Here is a 17,022-nt window from a genome sequence, read left to right as displayed (position 1 = left end):
AAAAATGGTGTTTCATTAGCTACTTCAGGAAAGTGAAGTTAGGTGTCTGAATCCAACCACTCATCTTAATTTGCTTCCAGAGTTCTGGCTGAGAAGGCAAAAATTCGCAGACTTTACTCAGATGGAGAAAAGAAGTCACTTCACACAGGGCTCCATGTATCAAAGAGATTCATTGATTCAAAAATACTTATTACTGGGTTCTTGTGTACTTGGCAATGTTCAAGGTACAGTTTGAAGCAGTGAACAAAATGAAATTCTTTCCTTGTGAAAATTATATTCCAGTAATAAGCAAATGAACATGAATAATATATTCTGTGTTACCTGGAGGTACTAATATAACCTGGGAAAGGCAATACGGATTGCACTAAAGTGTTAAAGGAATCTCCTTTATTCTTCGTCAAAATTATACCCTCAGACTTCCTAAGGAATGGGCTTTGTTGTTCAGATGACAGGACCAACCTGTTTGATATGTAACAGGGAAACAGAAAAAGATAACAGAGGCCTCAAGCCACCTATTTTAACACAGTGGCCTCAATGTCCCATTCCCTTAGTTAGCAAGGTAGCAGGCGCTCCCTAATCACAAATCAGTATCCCATTAATTTTGGATTGGAAGAATGAAATCACGAGGTCATCTATCTCCTGGTTATTGGTAAACAAACAATGGAAACATAATTTTAAAAAGAAGTACATGTCATATTAATTGAAATTTAAATATTGTGTAAGAGAAATAAAAACTCATTCTCAGGACCCAACTGACCTAGGGAAGAGAAAAACTGCAACTTTAGCCTGCTATATCCTGGTATGTAGGGGAAGGAAATTATGAACTCCAGCTCCCTCTAACCTTCCATGTGGAGAAGAAGAAATTCTCAACTCCTAATCCCTCTAACTGCCCTATACAACCTAAGGGTAAACTGTGGAGGAGAAAGTGAATTTCACTGAAGATGAACACAGTCCAGAGGAACTTGCTCACCAAAACACTAGGTTATAATCCCAGGACCATAGAACATGCCCTTCCACTGACATCTTACCAACACATTACTCAAGGCCTATGCACCTGAATTGTTTTAATGGACACATTGTGTTCAGATTTCATTAAAAAATTATGAGGCAAAAACCCACCTTGTAGAGACCAAGCATGCATCAGAAGGCAGACTCAGATGACAGGGAATTATCAGACCAGGAATTTCAAACAAGTGTGCCTCCCAAGCCAAGCCTGGTGGTCTGCTTAGTTCTGCCTGTCCTGACTCAGGTCTGCGGGAAAAGGGATGAGGGAAGCAAGAGCAGGGTGGGCCCAGGGAAGAGGCCTCATGAACATGAGAGGAACACACACCAGCTGGGTCGGGGAGAGGAAGTACTGAAGGGATATGAGTAACTACAGATAAGTTGAGCAGAGAGGACCAGGAGACCTGTAAGTTTCAGGGTTTCGACAAATTTTGACTTGTGTATTTACTGCTCAGAAGGGAGTTAGGCAAAAGACCAGAGGCTAGTCAGTTTGTATGTTCATTACATATTCTCATATGTGTTATGTCCCATGTGAGTATGTGGCTTGATAAACATTTTTCTGATGTTCATCTGTTCCAGTGTTACAGAGGTGAAGGGATTGGATTGTGAGGACTCTCCTGGATGAACCTAAAGAGTTCATCCTAGTTGGAATGACAGGGTGGTAACAGCAGCAGGTGGGATAGCACAGAGGAGTTGGGTCACTGGGGGTGTGCCCTGGAAGGATGTATTGAATACGTGACCCCTTCCCACCTGTGTCTGCTTGCTGACCCGCCATGAGCTGAGCAGCTTTCTCCTGCTGGGTCCTTCCTCCATGGAGAGCTGCTCTACTCCAGAGAAACTGAGTCAGCCACCTAGGGACCGAGACCTCTGAAACCATGTGACCCCAATAAACTTCACCCCCTCTTAGTTGTTCTTATTGGCTGTTTTGGTCACAGTGGAGAACAGCAAATGAAAACAAAAAATCCAAGTACCAAGAGTTCCCAGAGATTTGTTAGATTATGGGTCCCCCTGCTGGAAACAAAGGATGCAATCATTCTGAATCACCAGGTCTTCCCAACCGCTTGGAGTCACCTATCTGGATAAGATCTGTTAAAGCAAAGTCCACTTGCAGAGGATGTCAAAAGAAAAGGAAAAAACCTATCCCATAGACTGGAGGCCTTTCCTGTCCCTGGAGTGTTATGGACTGGATGTTGGCTCCTTTCCACAGAGACACGCTAATTCTCAGGATCGAGAATATCCTCATTTGGATAAAACATGTCCAGAACACACATTCACCATCTCTACCTGGAGAGCATTAAGTCCCCAGAAATTTGGGCTTAAGAAATACTAAACAATGGCCGATTGACAGTTCAATAAAGTTGTTCAGGTCATGTTTACGTCTAAACAGGAAAACATCTTGATTATTCCTATTAGTGAAAAAATGCACAAGGACACAATACCAGATATGAGGGCTCCTTACTCGGCAGAACACTTTATATATAACACATAAAACAGAAAGATATAAAATACAATACCTATGTACCGACCACTTAAGATATTACAAACACAGGGAAGCCAGTGGATACCATCTCAGCCAGCACTCCTTTCCCTCCTGCCTGAGGTTTGTGGTTCTCATTCCCATGCAGTTTTTATACATGTCATACACAAGCTTACAGATTTAAATTATCATACTATGTGTATATATCCTTCCACATTTTTCTTTTTCTGTTAGACACTATGTCCGTGATATCCACCCATGTTCAAACATAGAGCCCTGGTTGAGTTCCTTTCACCGCAGTTTAACACTTCAGGATATGAGTAAAATAAAACAAATTCTATCTTGGTTTTATCACATATCATAATTCACTTAGATGTCTATTCCCCTATTGCTAGATGGTTAGGCTGCTTCTAAGACTTCGCTGTTACCATCAATGCCACTGTGATTACTGCAACCATGTCTCCTTGGGAACATCAGTTTTCCTGGGTATGAACCTAAGAACGAAATTCCTCGGTCACAGTGCTATATACCTTCAGCAGGACCAGATACTGAACAAATCCAAAGTAGATTGAACCAGTTTACACTACCACAGGTGAGAAATGTTACCCTTTTACTTCTTGACTGATCAGTGGTTTAAAGCTGCCATTAAAAATTGAATACATTTTATGATTCTGTACCCTGAGTCTGTATTCTTATTTCTCAACACTTTCCTATCTGCTCAGGTTTGCAGACATCATTTCTCACACTAAAATACTCACCTCCCTTTTTCTTTCCCCTTTTAGACCTTAACACAAAAAAGCTAGTGGAGGAGCATCACACAGACAACCACCAGTGTGCCCAGACACAAGCCCACCAACCTGCAACCTGTACACTCCAGAGTGCAAACATCAATTCATAAAGGACAAAACACAACTTTTCAAGCACAAGTTGAAGGTTTAAAAGCTCACGAGCACTGTGTGAATAAGGAAGGAAGAAAATAGGTGATGTGCAGCCAGATCCCATCTGCTGCAGAAGAAGCTGGTGCTCCTATGAAAGCAGCACAAGTTCCTCAAGACCTGGAGACCTTCAAAGACAAAATGCAGCTGAGAGGAGCAGAACGCTCCTGGGCAATATCTTTTTACACTTATTAAGTTGTCAAAAATTAAGACCTAGTGAGAAGTGAGAAACCCTATGGCTGGAGTGGATATGATCCACAGGTTCCCCAGTCGAGGTGAAACTGATTTCAAATATTTTGCCATTTGGCAATAACTCCTAAAGCTGAATTGTCATAACTTTTGATGCAGCACTTCATCCTGTTTTCTTGTGAGTATACTTTGCACATTCATAAAAACACATATTAAATTCATAGCCAAGTACTCTAATTGCGTGAACTCCAGCATGACACCAATGCCAATAAACAGTGCAGTCCAAAAATGAACTGTGTTACAGTTAAATACAACCCAATAGTCTATAGTCATCATGGTGAAGTGCAATGATACAGAGGAGCTTTGGGAAAATCTTTTTTTTTTTTTTTGGGTGGTGTCGGAAATTGAACCCAGGGCCCTGTACATACAAAGCAAGCACTCTACCAACTGAGCTATATCCTCAGCCCCAGGAAAATCTTAAGTGAAAAAAAGCCCTAATACATCTGAAACAATATGATCTTCTATTCATGAAATTAAAAACTAAGGTGAAAAATGTTTTCAATACTAATGGATGCAATGAAACTTTACACAAGGAAAAGAAATGATGAGTATGGATTTAGGATGATGGTTACCCTGGGTGTGGGAAACTAGTGGTTGGGATAGGAATGGGTGGGGACCACACAGGGAGATGCATATCATTTTTGACATCCTAGCCTTTCTTTTGCATTCACAGCTGATTCAATTACTGATATTTCAATATGATGGAATCAGAGACTGCAAAAGTAAAAGTCAACTTTTAGAAAGCAAGAATTCATTACATTGGAAAGATAGCATGTGATCTATCTTTGAAAAAGATATATAAAAGAAGAATATTTGAATGTCAAGAATGAGCTTTTTTAAATTAAACATATAAAAATCCCAAAATAGAGTGGTGGAAAAATCAGAAGTCAGTGATATTTCTTAGACAAAATGGAAATGAAAATCAAATTCTGTATAGCATCCCCAAAAGTTATGTGGCATTTTCTGTAGACTGTTTCCTTTGACCTCTAGGGTCAACTGTTTCCAACAGAAACTATACTTTTCAACAAAACAAAATCAAAGTATATGGAGAAAACTGTAGACTTCTCTATCAACTTAGAACCATACTCAAATCATAAAACAAAGGCATTTTAAAATACAAAAAAAAAAAAAAACTCAAAAATTAACCTCCCAAACACTCATTGGAAGGAAGCTACAGAAGGAAGCGTTTTACTGAAATGAGATGGACAACCCAGGAAGCAAAAGATGAGACACCATAGCAAACAGAGGTCTGATGCAGGAAAGCAGTGTAGAGTTCCCAGAAAATGGTGCAGCAGACCAAACGAGTGCATGAAAACAGAAGGTGACAGAAGGCTTCAGGAGGCAGGAGACAGCCATGCAAACAGAGAGAGAGGACGCACTGGAGGGACATACTGATGCAACCCCAGGTCTTGTGACTGATACCTGTGGAGGATAAAGGAAATAGGAAAGTCTCAAGCATCTGTAAAGTCAAAATGCACAAAAACCAGTGGTGCTGAGGACCCACTCAGAGGAGGAAGATGACAAGTGAAATGTATTAGGGGAAAAAAACCCAGGCAGCTAGATAGAATCATCATACCTGGGTGAGTAGTCACATCTGGGGATGGAGATCTACAGACAGATTACATATATCTAAGACCATGGATGGCCAGGTTTTCTGAGAGGGAAAGGGAAGAATGGGACAGAGAGTGAGGAAACAACCACAACTGGGGAGAAGATAGGATGAAGAAAACACAGAATATTCATTTCAGATAGAAAGGGATACAAAGTTCATCAGACTTTTTTTTTTTCTCTGTTAACCAATCAAGGGCAGTGAGGAAGTAGTAGACTAGAAACAGAAAGCCAATCAGTCCTGGTAAGAGAACAGCCCTCAGGGAAATTCTACTTATCAATTTACATTTCGTAAATAAAAATTAAAGCAATATTCATGACTCTTTCATTACCTTACTAATATCCATTTTCTTCAAGAACAAGTTTTGAGTTTTTCAATTTCATTCTCCAATTCTAAATCATTAAAAAAGATTCCAGTTCAGAAATGAAGAAAATAATTACTGAACTGATACATTCTAAAAAAAGACCCTCTAAAATCTAGAAGCTACAATATATTTAAGAAGCAGAGATATATTAAGTTGTCACATACAATAATATGTTTTTCCATTTTATTATGGAGTGTTCAAAAAGCAAAGAAATGAATATGATTAATCTCTACGTACACATCATCCTACTTTAGCAAATATCACATGGGCAATTTTGCTTCACCTCAAATAGTACTTACTTCCTCCTTCCCATCTTTTCTTACACATCCTTATCATTACTGTTATTATTTTAATCTTTGAGACAAGGTCTTATTCAGTTGCTCATCCTGGACTCAAACTCATGGGCTCAAGTGATCCTCCCTCCTCAGGCCTCAGAGCAGCTGGGAGTACAGGCCGGTACCAATGTGCCCCGACACCCTGATAATTTTGAAACAAATCTCAGACATCACATTATTGCAGCTGTAAATACTTTTTCCTGTATAATCTGAAATCTAAAATGAACCTCACAATAATCCTAAGTGTTAACTCAAATATTTCATCAATACAAGTCTAGCTCTGGACATGTGTAATTTATTCTTTCCAAATAAATTACTCTTAATTACAAGCACTTCCAATTTTTAAAATACAATTTCACCTTTTCTGGTAAAAAGTAAATCTTGGTTTATAGGTTAGGCAGTTAACATTTTTAAGTCATTCAAAAAATAGTCAAGAGCTTACCCACTTATACTAATAAAGAACACTAGAATATTATTTCCTTTTGGAAAAAAATAAAAAGAAGTGGAAATCGAATAGGCAACCAACCAACTCAGGCTAATATACACACTTCAGATTTCCAGGAATGGTGATCTTCTATTATGTTAATTTGAGGACTCTTGTGTCTTTGGGCTTACATCTTTGTGTCTCTAACATATCAATATAAATCCTCAAAAAAAAAAAAACACTTAAAAGAATCTACAATCCATATGAAGTAAAAAAACTGCTTAACTCTAAAAAGTTTTTAAAAATATTCCTCCCTGACTTTATTTTATCAACATAAAGTCACTGTATTTTGACATATAAAATTTAACACACACACACACACACAACAAAACAGAGGAAAACAAAGTAGTGAGATTCCACAACAATGGCAAAGAAGCATTTGGAGTCATTGGAAAACAAAAACAGGACAATGTACTATTTAAAAGCCTGTCATTTCTAACCAAGACGATTATTTTGAATCCAATACCTGTATATGTCACTTTAGCTATCTGCTGTAGAATCCTGGCTTCTTGGCAAATTTGAGGAGCTCTTCCTTAGGCAATGTTTCCAGCTCAAAGATGTCCCCAAGTTGTTCTCACATTCCCAGTATGCCACAAAAAAGAAACTATGTCTGATAAAAATAAAAACATTCTACTGAATAAATCTTGAAGTGGATTAAACACCACACTTTGTTCCATATTTTAAAAGTAGCAAATGCATCCTCAATTCAATAACTTAGTCATTAGGCAAAAAGCAACCCATAACCTCTGGCACAGACTGTTTTACACACAGACATTTCCTGGGTTCTGATTTCCTTAGCTGTACATTGAGCAGTTTGAATGAATGCTACTTAACATTCCCTAGAACTGTCAAGTTCATTCTCATCCAAGCTGAATACACATCCCTGCTCACATGGCAATGTGAGCATATTTCCACCCACACCATGCATCAGCAAACATTTAGGTTTTCAATAAAAACTTAGGCTTCACCATTTTGGAAACTGCTTAACCCCTGTGGGCTCAGTTTTCTCATCTGTAAAACAAAAAGTGCAACAGGACTATCTCATGGTTTCCTGAAGTCTAATAAAGGAACCGGGTGCTCAGGCAAGCCTGAAAGGTGGCTTGCAAACAACACATTTTAGCGACAAGGCCCAGGCACTGGGAATCAGTCCATGTCATATATCGCATGGGGCCCAAAGCGATCTGATCCAACTCTCTCCCAGGGTGCAACCTGGAGCCCACAGGACCGAGCGCCTTGCTGCCTCCCTAAGTCACTGCTCTCGCCGCTGCTCCACTAGAGACACTTCCTATGTTGCACTGCTTCACTTAATGCTGGAAACACCGGAGGGTCTCCTGGCGCTGTCAGCCAGGAGCAGGAAGAAAGCAGCAGGGGTTTCGAGGCGGGAAGTTGGGGAAGAAAGAGAGAGAGACGCGTGAGAGAAACAAGGTGGCGGGTTGCCGGTGGCCGTGAGTGGACACCAAAGTACCTGGAGGCGGCTCCTCTCCACGCGGCCTCCCTCGCCCTGGCGGAGGGTCCTCCTCCCTCGCCCTCCACTCTGCAGGGCGCCTGCTGGCCGGGCAGCCTCTTCACCTGGAGTCCGGGTCCCAGGCGAGGCTGCTGCGGCCACGCCGCCCTGGACAGGACCCTGGAGCCAAGACCACACCCGGCTGTGAGCGGAGTCCCCGCGGAGGACCCGCCCTCGGGAGAAGAGGACAGCGCGGGACCGGGCGGCCTTCGGTGGGGACAGGCGCTGATGGACAGGCACCCGGGAGGGAGACTGCGAAGGCCGCGGCAGCGCCCTCCCGGGTCCCACCCCGTCCCCAGGCCTGGCGCGGGGGTCTCGGCGCCGAGTCCGTGGTCGCTCCCGCCCGCTCACCTTCCACGATGCCCCGCAGGGACCTGCGAGCCGCCCTCACACCCACCGCCTGAGCGCAGCTACCGTCCGCGTTGGCCTGGGACGTTAACGAGACCAACGGTCGACGTCCCGCTCCGAGGGCCCCGCCCCACGGTCTTCTCGGTGACAGCTCCGCCGCGCGTCCCTTCCGCCTCTGCCTTCGGGGGCGCGTCCCACTGGTCCCTGGTGCGGCGCTGAGACACTTCCTTAGCTTATCTCGGACCTAACTTTCTCTTCTAATGCGGCGCGGGGGCTGCTTGCCGCAAACCGCCTACCACGTATTGGCGAAGGGTGGCGAAGGGACCGTGTGGACACCCCGATGCTCGGGTTCCCATCAGAGCAGCTCGTCAGTCAGTGTGGTGAGATGGCTGCACCCGACAGGTGCCTGGAAGGGCGCCTGCCAATCTGCTGGCTGTGCGGGGACCGCCTCCAAGGCCTGTGGCACAGCCAGGTGCTGGGAGGACTTTTTGGGCATATGTTGTCAGCTCAACCCCAGCCTCAGGTCGGAAGAGGGACCTTCCCTCCAGCAGCCACGTCTCTCTGGGTAGCACTGCCCAGCGGTGGCCCTGTACTGACAAGGATGTGGTAGAAAACGGACACTGTGCTGGTGTGCTGGCACTAAGCACCTAGAGAACCTGCACCAAGACACAGCCAGGACCCTCACTCCCCAGGCACACCATGAGATTGGCCTTGGAGCGGTCAGAGCTGCTGCTGTGCCCTGGTGGGCCTCCAGTTCCCCAGAAGCCCGCCTGCTCTACTGCTCAAGGCTTGGCTGTCACCCTGACCTCCCACTGATGTTCCCCTTACACTCCCATCAACTAAGGGAACCCGGAAAGACAACTCAGTTCCCTGTAGTTTGAAATGGCCCAAAGAATGCAAAGAGGCAGCACAGAGTAGGGATCAAATAAATGGTAGCTGATTCCATTAGGAAAAGGAAGTGTCAGCTAAGAAAAAGAAGGACTGCCAGAGACATTAGGGTGCCCTCTCTATCATCTACTCTTGCACTTCTTCGGTGTGTAGCATCTCTAGTGTTTGTGGTTGGTTCAAGGATAACATGCTGTAAGGCATACAGACGGTGAATTTGGGGTCTTCTCTTTACTATTTTGGTTTAATGATGATATTTATTTTTGTTTCACATGGTTGAGGAATCACCACAGCTCTGATTGCTAGTGGCAGAATTTGCCACTACAGTAGAAGTCTGCCTGAGGACAACATTGCTGAGAGGAAAAAGGCAGGACCAAGACCACCACAGAGGAGTGGAGATGGAGTCCAGGTCCATCTCTGATCAAAGAGTCAAATTAATATTTGTAAGTGAGCCAGTTAGCATTGGGATTTGCTCTGACTTGTAACAGTGTACCAAATAATTTGGAAAGTTTTCCAACTGGAAAAGAAATGATCTCTTAATAGTGAGAGAGTTTGAGAAAATGCCTATAAAACTGTACATTGTACACTGTGTAAAATGAGTAACTTTCCTAAGGGATGAGAAAAGTGATCTCAAACAATCATTTAGAAAACTAACTCCTAAGAGCCACCAGAATTTTTGATATTTTTATAAAAGCAAATACTATTAAAGGAGAGTGGATAAGTGGATTTGCAGAAAGTATTTAAATCTTAACATGAACAGAGCAATTTCTCCTGCCTTATCTCCACAAGGAAGTTGCCTTTAGTTAGCAGTTATTGCATGGACACTTAATTGAATCTATTAATTAATTGATGTAGAAAAAGATCAAAGGACAAGAAGTGAAGTTCACTAGTCAGTGTTTTCCCAGGTTTTGAGAAAGTTTAGGACTGAAACTTCAAGGATTTTTTTCCTATCTATTAATAAAAAGTGTATTATGTCATCTTCCTTTCTATTATGGGATCTTGGTATTGTTTACTTCATTCTCTTCAGGTTTCTTTATTTGGAATATTTTTCAGTCTTTCTTGGTCTTTTATAAAATTAATAGTTGAAGATTATAGTCCTCACTTTTGTTTTCATTTGACTTACAGTAAAATGAACTTTTCTTTTGGCTTAGCATTCCCTAACTAGCAGCACAATCAGGTTACAGAAAAAGTTCTGTTGTCTCTGAAAATCCCTCCACACTACTCTGCTATATCCACACTCTTGTCTCATGCCTAATGCTCGTACAAGATCTTTTCTTCATCACAATAGTTTGGAACTTTCAGGAAGTTCATATAAACAGAAACTGTATGTAAACTTTTGAGACTGGCTTCTTTCCCTCAGCATATTGCCTTGAGATTCATCTAAACTGTCGCCTTTATCAATAATTTGTTCCTTCTTGTTGCTCAGTAGTTAGTATTTATTGTATGGATGTATCACAATTCATTCATTAACGGTTATAATACATTTCAGCTTGTTTCTAGTTTTGGGTGATTATAAAAAGAACCAGCTAAATATTCATGTACAGTTTTTTGTGTGAACATAAGTTCTTAATTCTAGGATAATAGCTAAGAGTGAGACTTGCTGGGTTCTATGGTGGGTATGTGTTTGACTTTTTAAAAAACTGCCAAAATGTTTATTCTGATCATTATCCAGGATGCAACTTGGAGGAGATGATCTCTTTCTGGTACTAGGGCAGTTGCATTCTTGAATATACCATTCTCATTTCTCACATTGTCAGAGTCTGAGTGAAGCCATCCCAAAATGGGGATCTCCTCCTGCATATTCACAAGGCCCTTACAAGTCCAGTATTCATTTTGGACAAGAGCTCTAGAGCAAGCTGGAAGTTGCTTTTCCAAAGGGATGGACTTGGTATCCATGCCAGGGAGGCAATGATTGCAAACACAAGACCAGGCGGAGGCTCCCTCCCCTCACCAGAGTCCCTCATCACCCAAATCCTCAGTCATGGAAATACGTGTCTCAAAGTGTTACTGAGGAGTGTGGATGCCCAGAGTAGTGAGTAGCCAGAACTCTACCACTTCCAGTGAAGCCTGTTGGATTGTACCTCACTCCAAAGATACCAATTTATGGGGTGGCCAGTATAAACGACCAAGTGGAATCACAGATTAATCAGGTACTGCCTTCACCCCAAGAGCTTAATAGCATCTTTGAGATCACTTTTGGTGGAACTGAAGTCTTTCCTTGTCTTCCACAGTGATTAAACAGTGTACATCTGCTTAGAGTCAACAGAGCACCAAAAAACTTTGCTTGGTATCAGGTCTAGAAATTCTGCTGCAGTTTACCAGCCAGCCTCAGTGGCAGAGATGTGCTAATACTACATTCAAGGCCTTTGAAATCTTGGTTTCTGACGTGCCCATGTGCACACTGTCTCCATGGTGAATGCTTTGGACTTTTGAGGGAAGAGGCATTGGCACTGAATCCTGACTCACCCATTGGCGCCTACAGGACAAAGAAGTATAAGCTGATAACCTAGAGGTTCCTCTATAATATTCAGACACAGGAAAAATAACAAAGCAACATGGAGTCAACTGAGGGCCCTCCCACAAGGTCCCTTCAGCTTCCCTCCAGTACAAGCCATTCCTGACACTTTATGGAATTTGGGTTTTCCATTTCCAAAAGACATCAGGTATGATGGTTATTTAGAGGTCTTTCCAACAGAGTTCTGAAAATTTGAACCCTGGTTCTTCAAATTCTCTTTCAAATCCAGATTGGAGCATATGGAATTCTATTCCTCTTTCAGAAAGTCAGACCTCTGCCCCAAACCCCAATCTTTCTTTTCAAAGCAAAGGAACAGGGAACATGGAAGAGGAATGATGGATTCGTGGTGCAGAGAGAGTGACCCCATGCGGGTCTCATTCCATTTAGAGCTGAGTGGTGACTGCTTGAGGCACAATCCAGTGAACTTCTAATGTTCCCGACCTATCAAAGCTCTACTATGCTCATTGCTAGCACTGTGTATTTCAGTTGTCCAACATCCACATGAAAAGCAGAGTTCCTTTGCTTGAAAGATGATCAGAAATGTGAGAGTTCCATGAAGAATTGCTTTTAACCACTTGTATCCTGTGACCTTGCTGAACTCACCTGCTAGGCGTAGGAGGGTTTATTTTGGAGGTTTTTTTTTTTTTTCCCTAGGCTGTCTTTTTTATCATCCTACCTGGTTTCTTTGGAGGATGGAAAATCCAAATTCAACTGACAGATCAGGAAGGTTCTACCATGACCTTGTAGGAGGGCCCTTTCAGTTAACTCAGTGTCCTTTGCCTTGCTGATTTCCATGTCATCTGTGAAGAGGACAGTTGTACTTCTTCTTTATAATACCAATGCCTTTTCTTTCTTTCTCTTCTTATAGCACAGGCTGAGAAATCTGGTAGTGTGCTGAATGGGAGAGTGAGTGCACATTCTTCTCTTGAGCTGATCTGTGCAGAGAAGCAGTCTTTCACCATTGAGTAGGATGTTAGTTGTAGGTTTGTTGTGAATGCCCTTTACAAAATGCTAAGAGTTGATAAAGGGCACACCATCAAAAGACTTCTGCATGGCAAAGAAAACAATTATGAATGTGAAGAGAGAACCTGCAGAGAAAATTTTTGTTAGCTTCTTTTCTGACAGAGGATTAATATCTATAATATACAAAGAATTTTAAAAAAAACACCAAAACCCCTCAAATAGCCCAATTAATAATGAGAAATGAATTAAACACACCCTTCTCAAAAGAAGAAATATGAGTATCCATGAAATACATGAAAAAAATGTTTAACAACATTAGCAATTAGGGAAATGAAGATCAATATACCCTGAGATTTCATCTCACACCAGTCAGAATGACAGTCATCAAAAATACAATAACAAATACTGGAGAAGATGTGGAGAAAAAGGAGCACTTTTACACTTTGGTGGGATTGTACAACCACTATGGAAATTGGTATGAAAGATCCTCAAGAGACTAGGCATGGAACCACCATATGAGCCAGCTATACCACTCCTATTTATCCAAAAGTGTTAGTCATCTTACTACAGTGATGCATGCATACCCATGTTTACAGCAGCACAATTCACAATAGCCAAACAATGGAATCAGCCTAGGTGTCCATCAATAGATGAACAGATATAGAAAAAGTAATATATATATATATATACATATATATATATATACATATATATATGAAGTTTTATTTAGCCATATATAGATTGAAATTGCATCATTTACAGGAAAAAGGATGGAACTTGAATCCATTATATTAAGTGAAATAAGCCAAACTCAGGTCAAGGGTCACATATTTTCTCTCATATGTGGAAGTTACTGATGAATAAAGGAAATAAAGGTAAGGGGTGGGGATCTCATGAAAATCAAAGGGAGATCAATAGAGGAAAGAGACAAGGATGTGGGAGGATAAGGTGCTGGTGAGTGATATTGGTCAAATTATATTGCTATAGTATATTTGTGTCTGAATGTGTAACAACAAATTCCACCATTATATCCAAGTATAATGCACCAATAAAAATGTGAAAAGAAAAAAGAATATAAACAATAATTACTGGTGAGAATATGGAGAAAATGCTACATTTATACATTGTTGGTGGGACTGTAAATTAGTACAACCACTTTGGAAAGTAGTATGAAGATTCCTCAAAAGACCAGATATGCAACCATCATATATCCCAACTACCCCACTCCTTTATATTTATCCAAAAGAATTAAATTCAGCACACTATAGTGATACATGCCTTCCCATGTTTATAGCAGCACAATTCACAATAGCCAAGTTATGGAACTAACCTGGATGCCCATCAACAGATGAATGGATAAAGAAAAAATGGCATATATGCACAATAAAATTTTACTCAGTCATAAATAAGAATGAAATTATATCATTTGCTGGTTAATGGATGGAACTGGAGAATATCATGCTAAGTGAAATAAGTCAGAATCAGAAAGTCAAGGGTTGAATGTTTTCTGTCATATATGGAAGTTAGAAAAAAGGAATGAATATGGGGCTCTCATGAAAATAGAGGCAAATTAGTAGGGGACCAAGAGGGAGGGATGGAAGGGAGGGGATGAGGAAGAACTGAGGAATGAAGTTGACCAATTATGATATAAGTAAATTGCAATAAATTCCACTTTTATGTGTAACTACAATGCACAGTTTTAAAAATATATAAATAGAAGTAAGACCATTAGAAGAGAGGAAGTGCATTGAGAGAGGGAGGAGGGAAGGGAAAGGGGAACTGGAGATTAAAATGGAGCACTGTTATATGCATGTCAAAATAAATTCCACTATTATGTATAACTATAATGCACCAATAAAAGCATTTTAGAACAAAAAAGAATGGTTTCAACTAAAAAGCAGGCAAGCAAACAAACAAACCTTAAAGCAATTGGTCAGGTCAGGAAACCACAACACTGTTTACCTACTCCCCTTCCTGATATCTGAAATCCCACCAGTTAAGACTAAAGATGAATGCTAATTGAACTTTTCAAAATGCAAGCAAGCAAGAAAGAAAGCAGAGGCAGGAGGCACACAGGGTGCGGGCAACATAGCAACTTTGTTTCCAATCATTTCTCCCACTGGAGCCAGGTAGAAAGTAATTATTTCTCCCTGTAGGATGTGTGATGATATACAGGAGTACTGCCAACCAGTGAAGCTCATCCAAGTCTTGTTGTCTAGGATCTAACTAGGTGTCAGTCATGTGTATGTGTTAAATTAAACCCAGTGTGGCCTGAGAATGACTCTGTACTTGAATCCTTACATAATGAATGGCAACCTCACTTAGCATGTAGAGTAACTGAAAATTTAACTTATGTATACTTTTGCAACAAGTAACTGTGTCTCAGTCAATCACAGCAGCTGAGTTTTGGTCAATAGCAGGTGGCCAGCTGATCAGACCAGGTTCAAATAAGACAAACAGTCTTATTAGCCTGAACCAGTTAGGTTGTTTCTGTACCCTTCTTTGTTTTCTGTCTATAAATGCTTTCTGACCATGTTATAGTTTGGTGTTCTCCCAACCTTTACAGTTTTTTTAGGGCTACTATATTTTAGAGTCCTTGACCAATTAAACTCTGTTGTTAATTTGTCTGAAGTTTTTTCCGTTAACATAGGCATAGTTGGCTGTCCAAAGAGCTAATCTTAGTCTCTAGCCCTCCAACTCCCACCAGTGTTCAAGTTGATACTGAGTGGTCCAAGACCCCTTAATCATAAATTAGTTGGCATAGACTATAGGGGTGGCCTAAGGATAAGAAAGGTAGACACTCTTATCAGGAGGAACATTCCAAGGAAGGAAAATTTCAGAAATAAGCAATTCAAAGCTCACCATTCTGAGTAATACAATGCAATCTCACAGCATTCCACTCCTTCTTACCCATACTGTGCATTAGTCAACTTTTCTCTACTGTGATGAAATACTTGAGATAATCAACTTAAAAGTGGGTCAGATTTATATTTTGGCTTACAGTTTTAGAGATTTCTGTCCATCGTCTGTGTTTCCTTGCTGCCCAGAGAGGAAAGGCTTCCCTCTGCCATTCTCTTTGCCCACAATGTTCTGCCTCAACTTGAGCCCCAAGCAATTAGATTCTACTATCTATGGACTGATACCTCTGATACCATGAACCAAAATAAAATTTTCCTCCTCTAAGTTGTTCTTGTCAAATATTTTGGTCACAGTAATGCAAAATGTAGCTGAAACCTGGAGGTCTTGAGGTATAGCTCAGTGGTAGAGCCGATGCCTATCATGTACAAGTCCCTGGGTTCAATTCCCAACACCCCCCCACCCCAGAGAGAGAGAGAGAGAGAGAGAGAGAGAGAGAGAGAGAGAGAGAGAAAGCATAAAATTGTAGGGTTCAGTACAATCCCTGTGGGAGTCTTGTAACATATCCCTACTTGGGAAAGGAAGGGATACTGTAGTATGAAGTTTAGCAATTCACAGAAATGCTGATAGCCATTTATCTTTTTATATACTATATTTTTAACCAAGGTTGCAATTTACACTAATGACCTCCAAAACATGTGCAAATGCACTAGAAGGGCCCAAAATGACCCAATGAGATTTGGAGAATAAATGCTACCACTTTTCCTTATTTTTATATCATTCTTAACTTACATTTTTGTATATGTGTTATGATATATTTAAACTAGCACAATATAAATATCAGTGAATGTTTATTTTCATATTCATTTATATTCATATTAAAATATTTTTACTGATGTGATACATGACCAGAAAAAGCTTAGAAAAAACTGATTTATAAGATACCATTTTGAGATTTTTCCAGAAATTTATTTTTGACATTTGTGTTGGAGATTGGTGAGATCTCAGAGATAGAGATCCAGATGTATAAGTATGACCAGTCGTGCTTGTCTCTTTGGTTAGATGAACAAAACCTTCAGTGTATGCTTGTAGCATATCAACTAGAAAAAAAAACATAATTGATTAAATGTCAGATTCAAAGACTTAACAATATGCCCACAAATGATTTATGACTGGGCTGCTTAAACAGAAGGAAACATTAAATTATTGACATGGAATTTAATTTATAAAGAAGCTTGCCTGTTTACCTGTACATTTTTTCCCAGGAATATCAGAGAGCTCAACCCTGGGTGTATCACTTGTCTTCTCTTCTCTGAAAGGTAAGGGGCACCTACACCCTGCCTTGGGCATGTACACCTTTGCTATCCTTCAATAAATGTTTACTTCTGCCTTGCTTTTGAAGCATCCTGGAATTCTTTTAAGATAAATAAGAACCTTCCCAGGCTGAGCTGAGGCTCCATTTTCCCCTTGGAGGGACCTCCTCAGACCCCTGTCCA

At 40.9% G+C, this 17,022-nt stretch overlaps 1 protein-coding gene across 1 annotated transcript in view; it reads left to right on the top strand.

Annotated features, from left to right (window-relative positions):
* LOC124963542 (uncharacterized) overlaps positions 1-3,510 on the top strand; it is a 50,690-nt gene extending 47,180 nt beyond the window's left edge. The window contains exon 5 of the mRNA XM_047523284.1: positions 3,262-3,510. Within this exon, the coding sequence (XP_047379240.1) occupies positions 3,262-3,377 (116 nt within the window). The 3' untranslated portion in view covers positions 3,378-3,510. The remainder of the gene's footprint in view (positions 1-3,261) is intronic.
* Positions 3,511-17,022: the final 13,512 nt, after the last annotated feature.

The sequence above is a fragment of the Sciurus carolinensis genome, chromosome 13, assembly GCF_902686445.1.
Source record: "Sciurus carolinensis chromosome 13, mSciCar1.2, whole genome shotgun sequence".
Taxonomy (NCBI): Eukaryota; Metazoa; Chordata; class Mammalia; order Rodentia; family Sciuridae; genus Sciurus; species Sciurus carolinensis.
The sequence above is the reverse complement of the archived record's forward strand: the minus strand, read 5'-3'. Positions and strand labels throughout refer to the sequence as shown.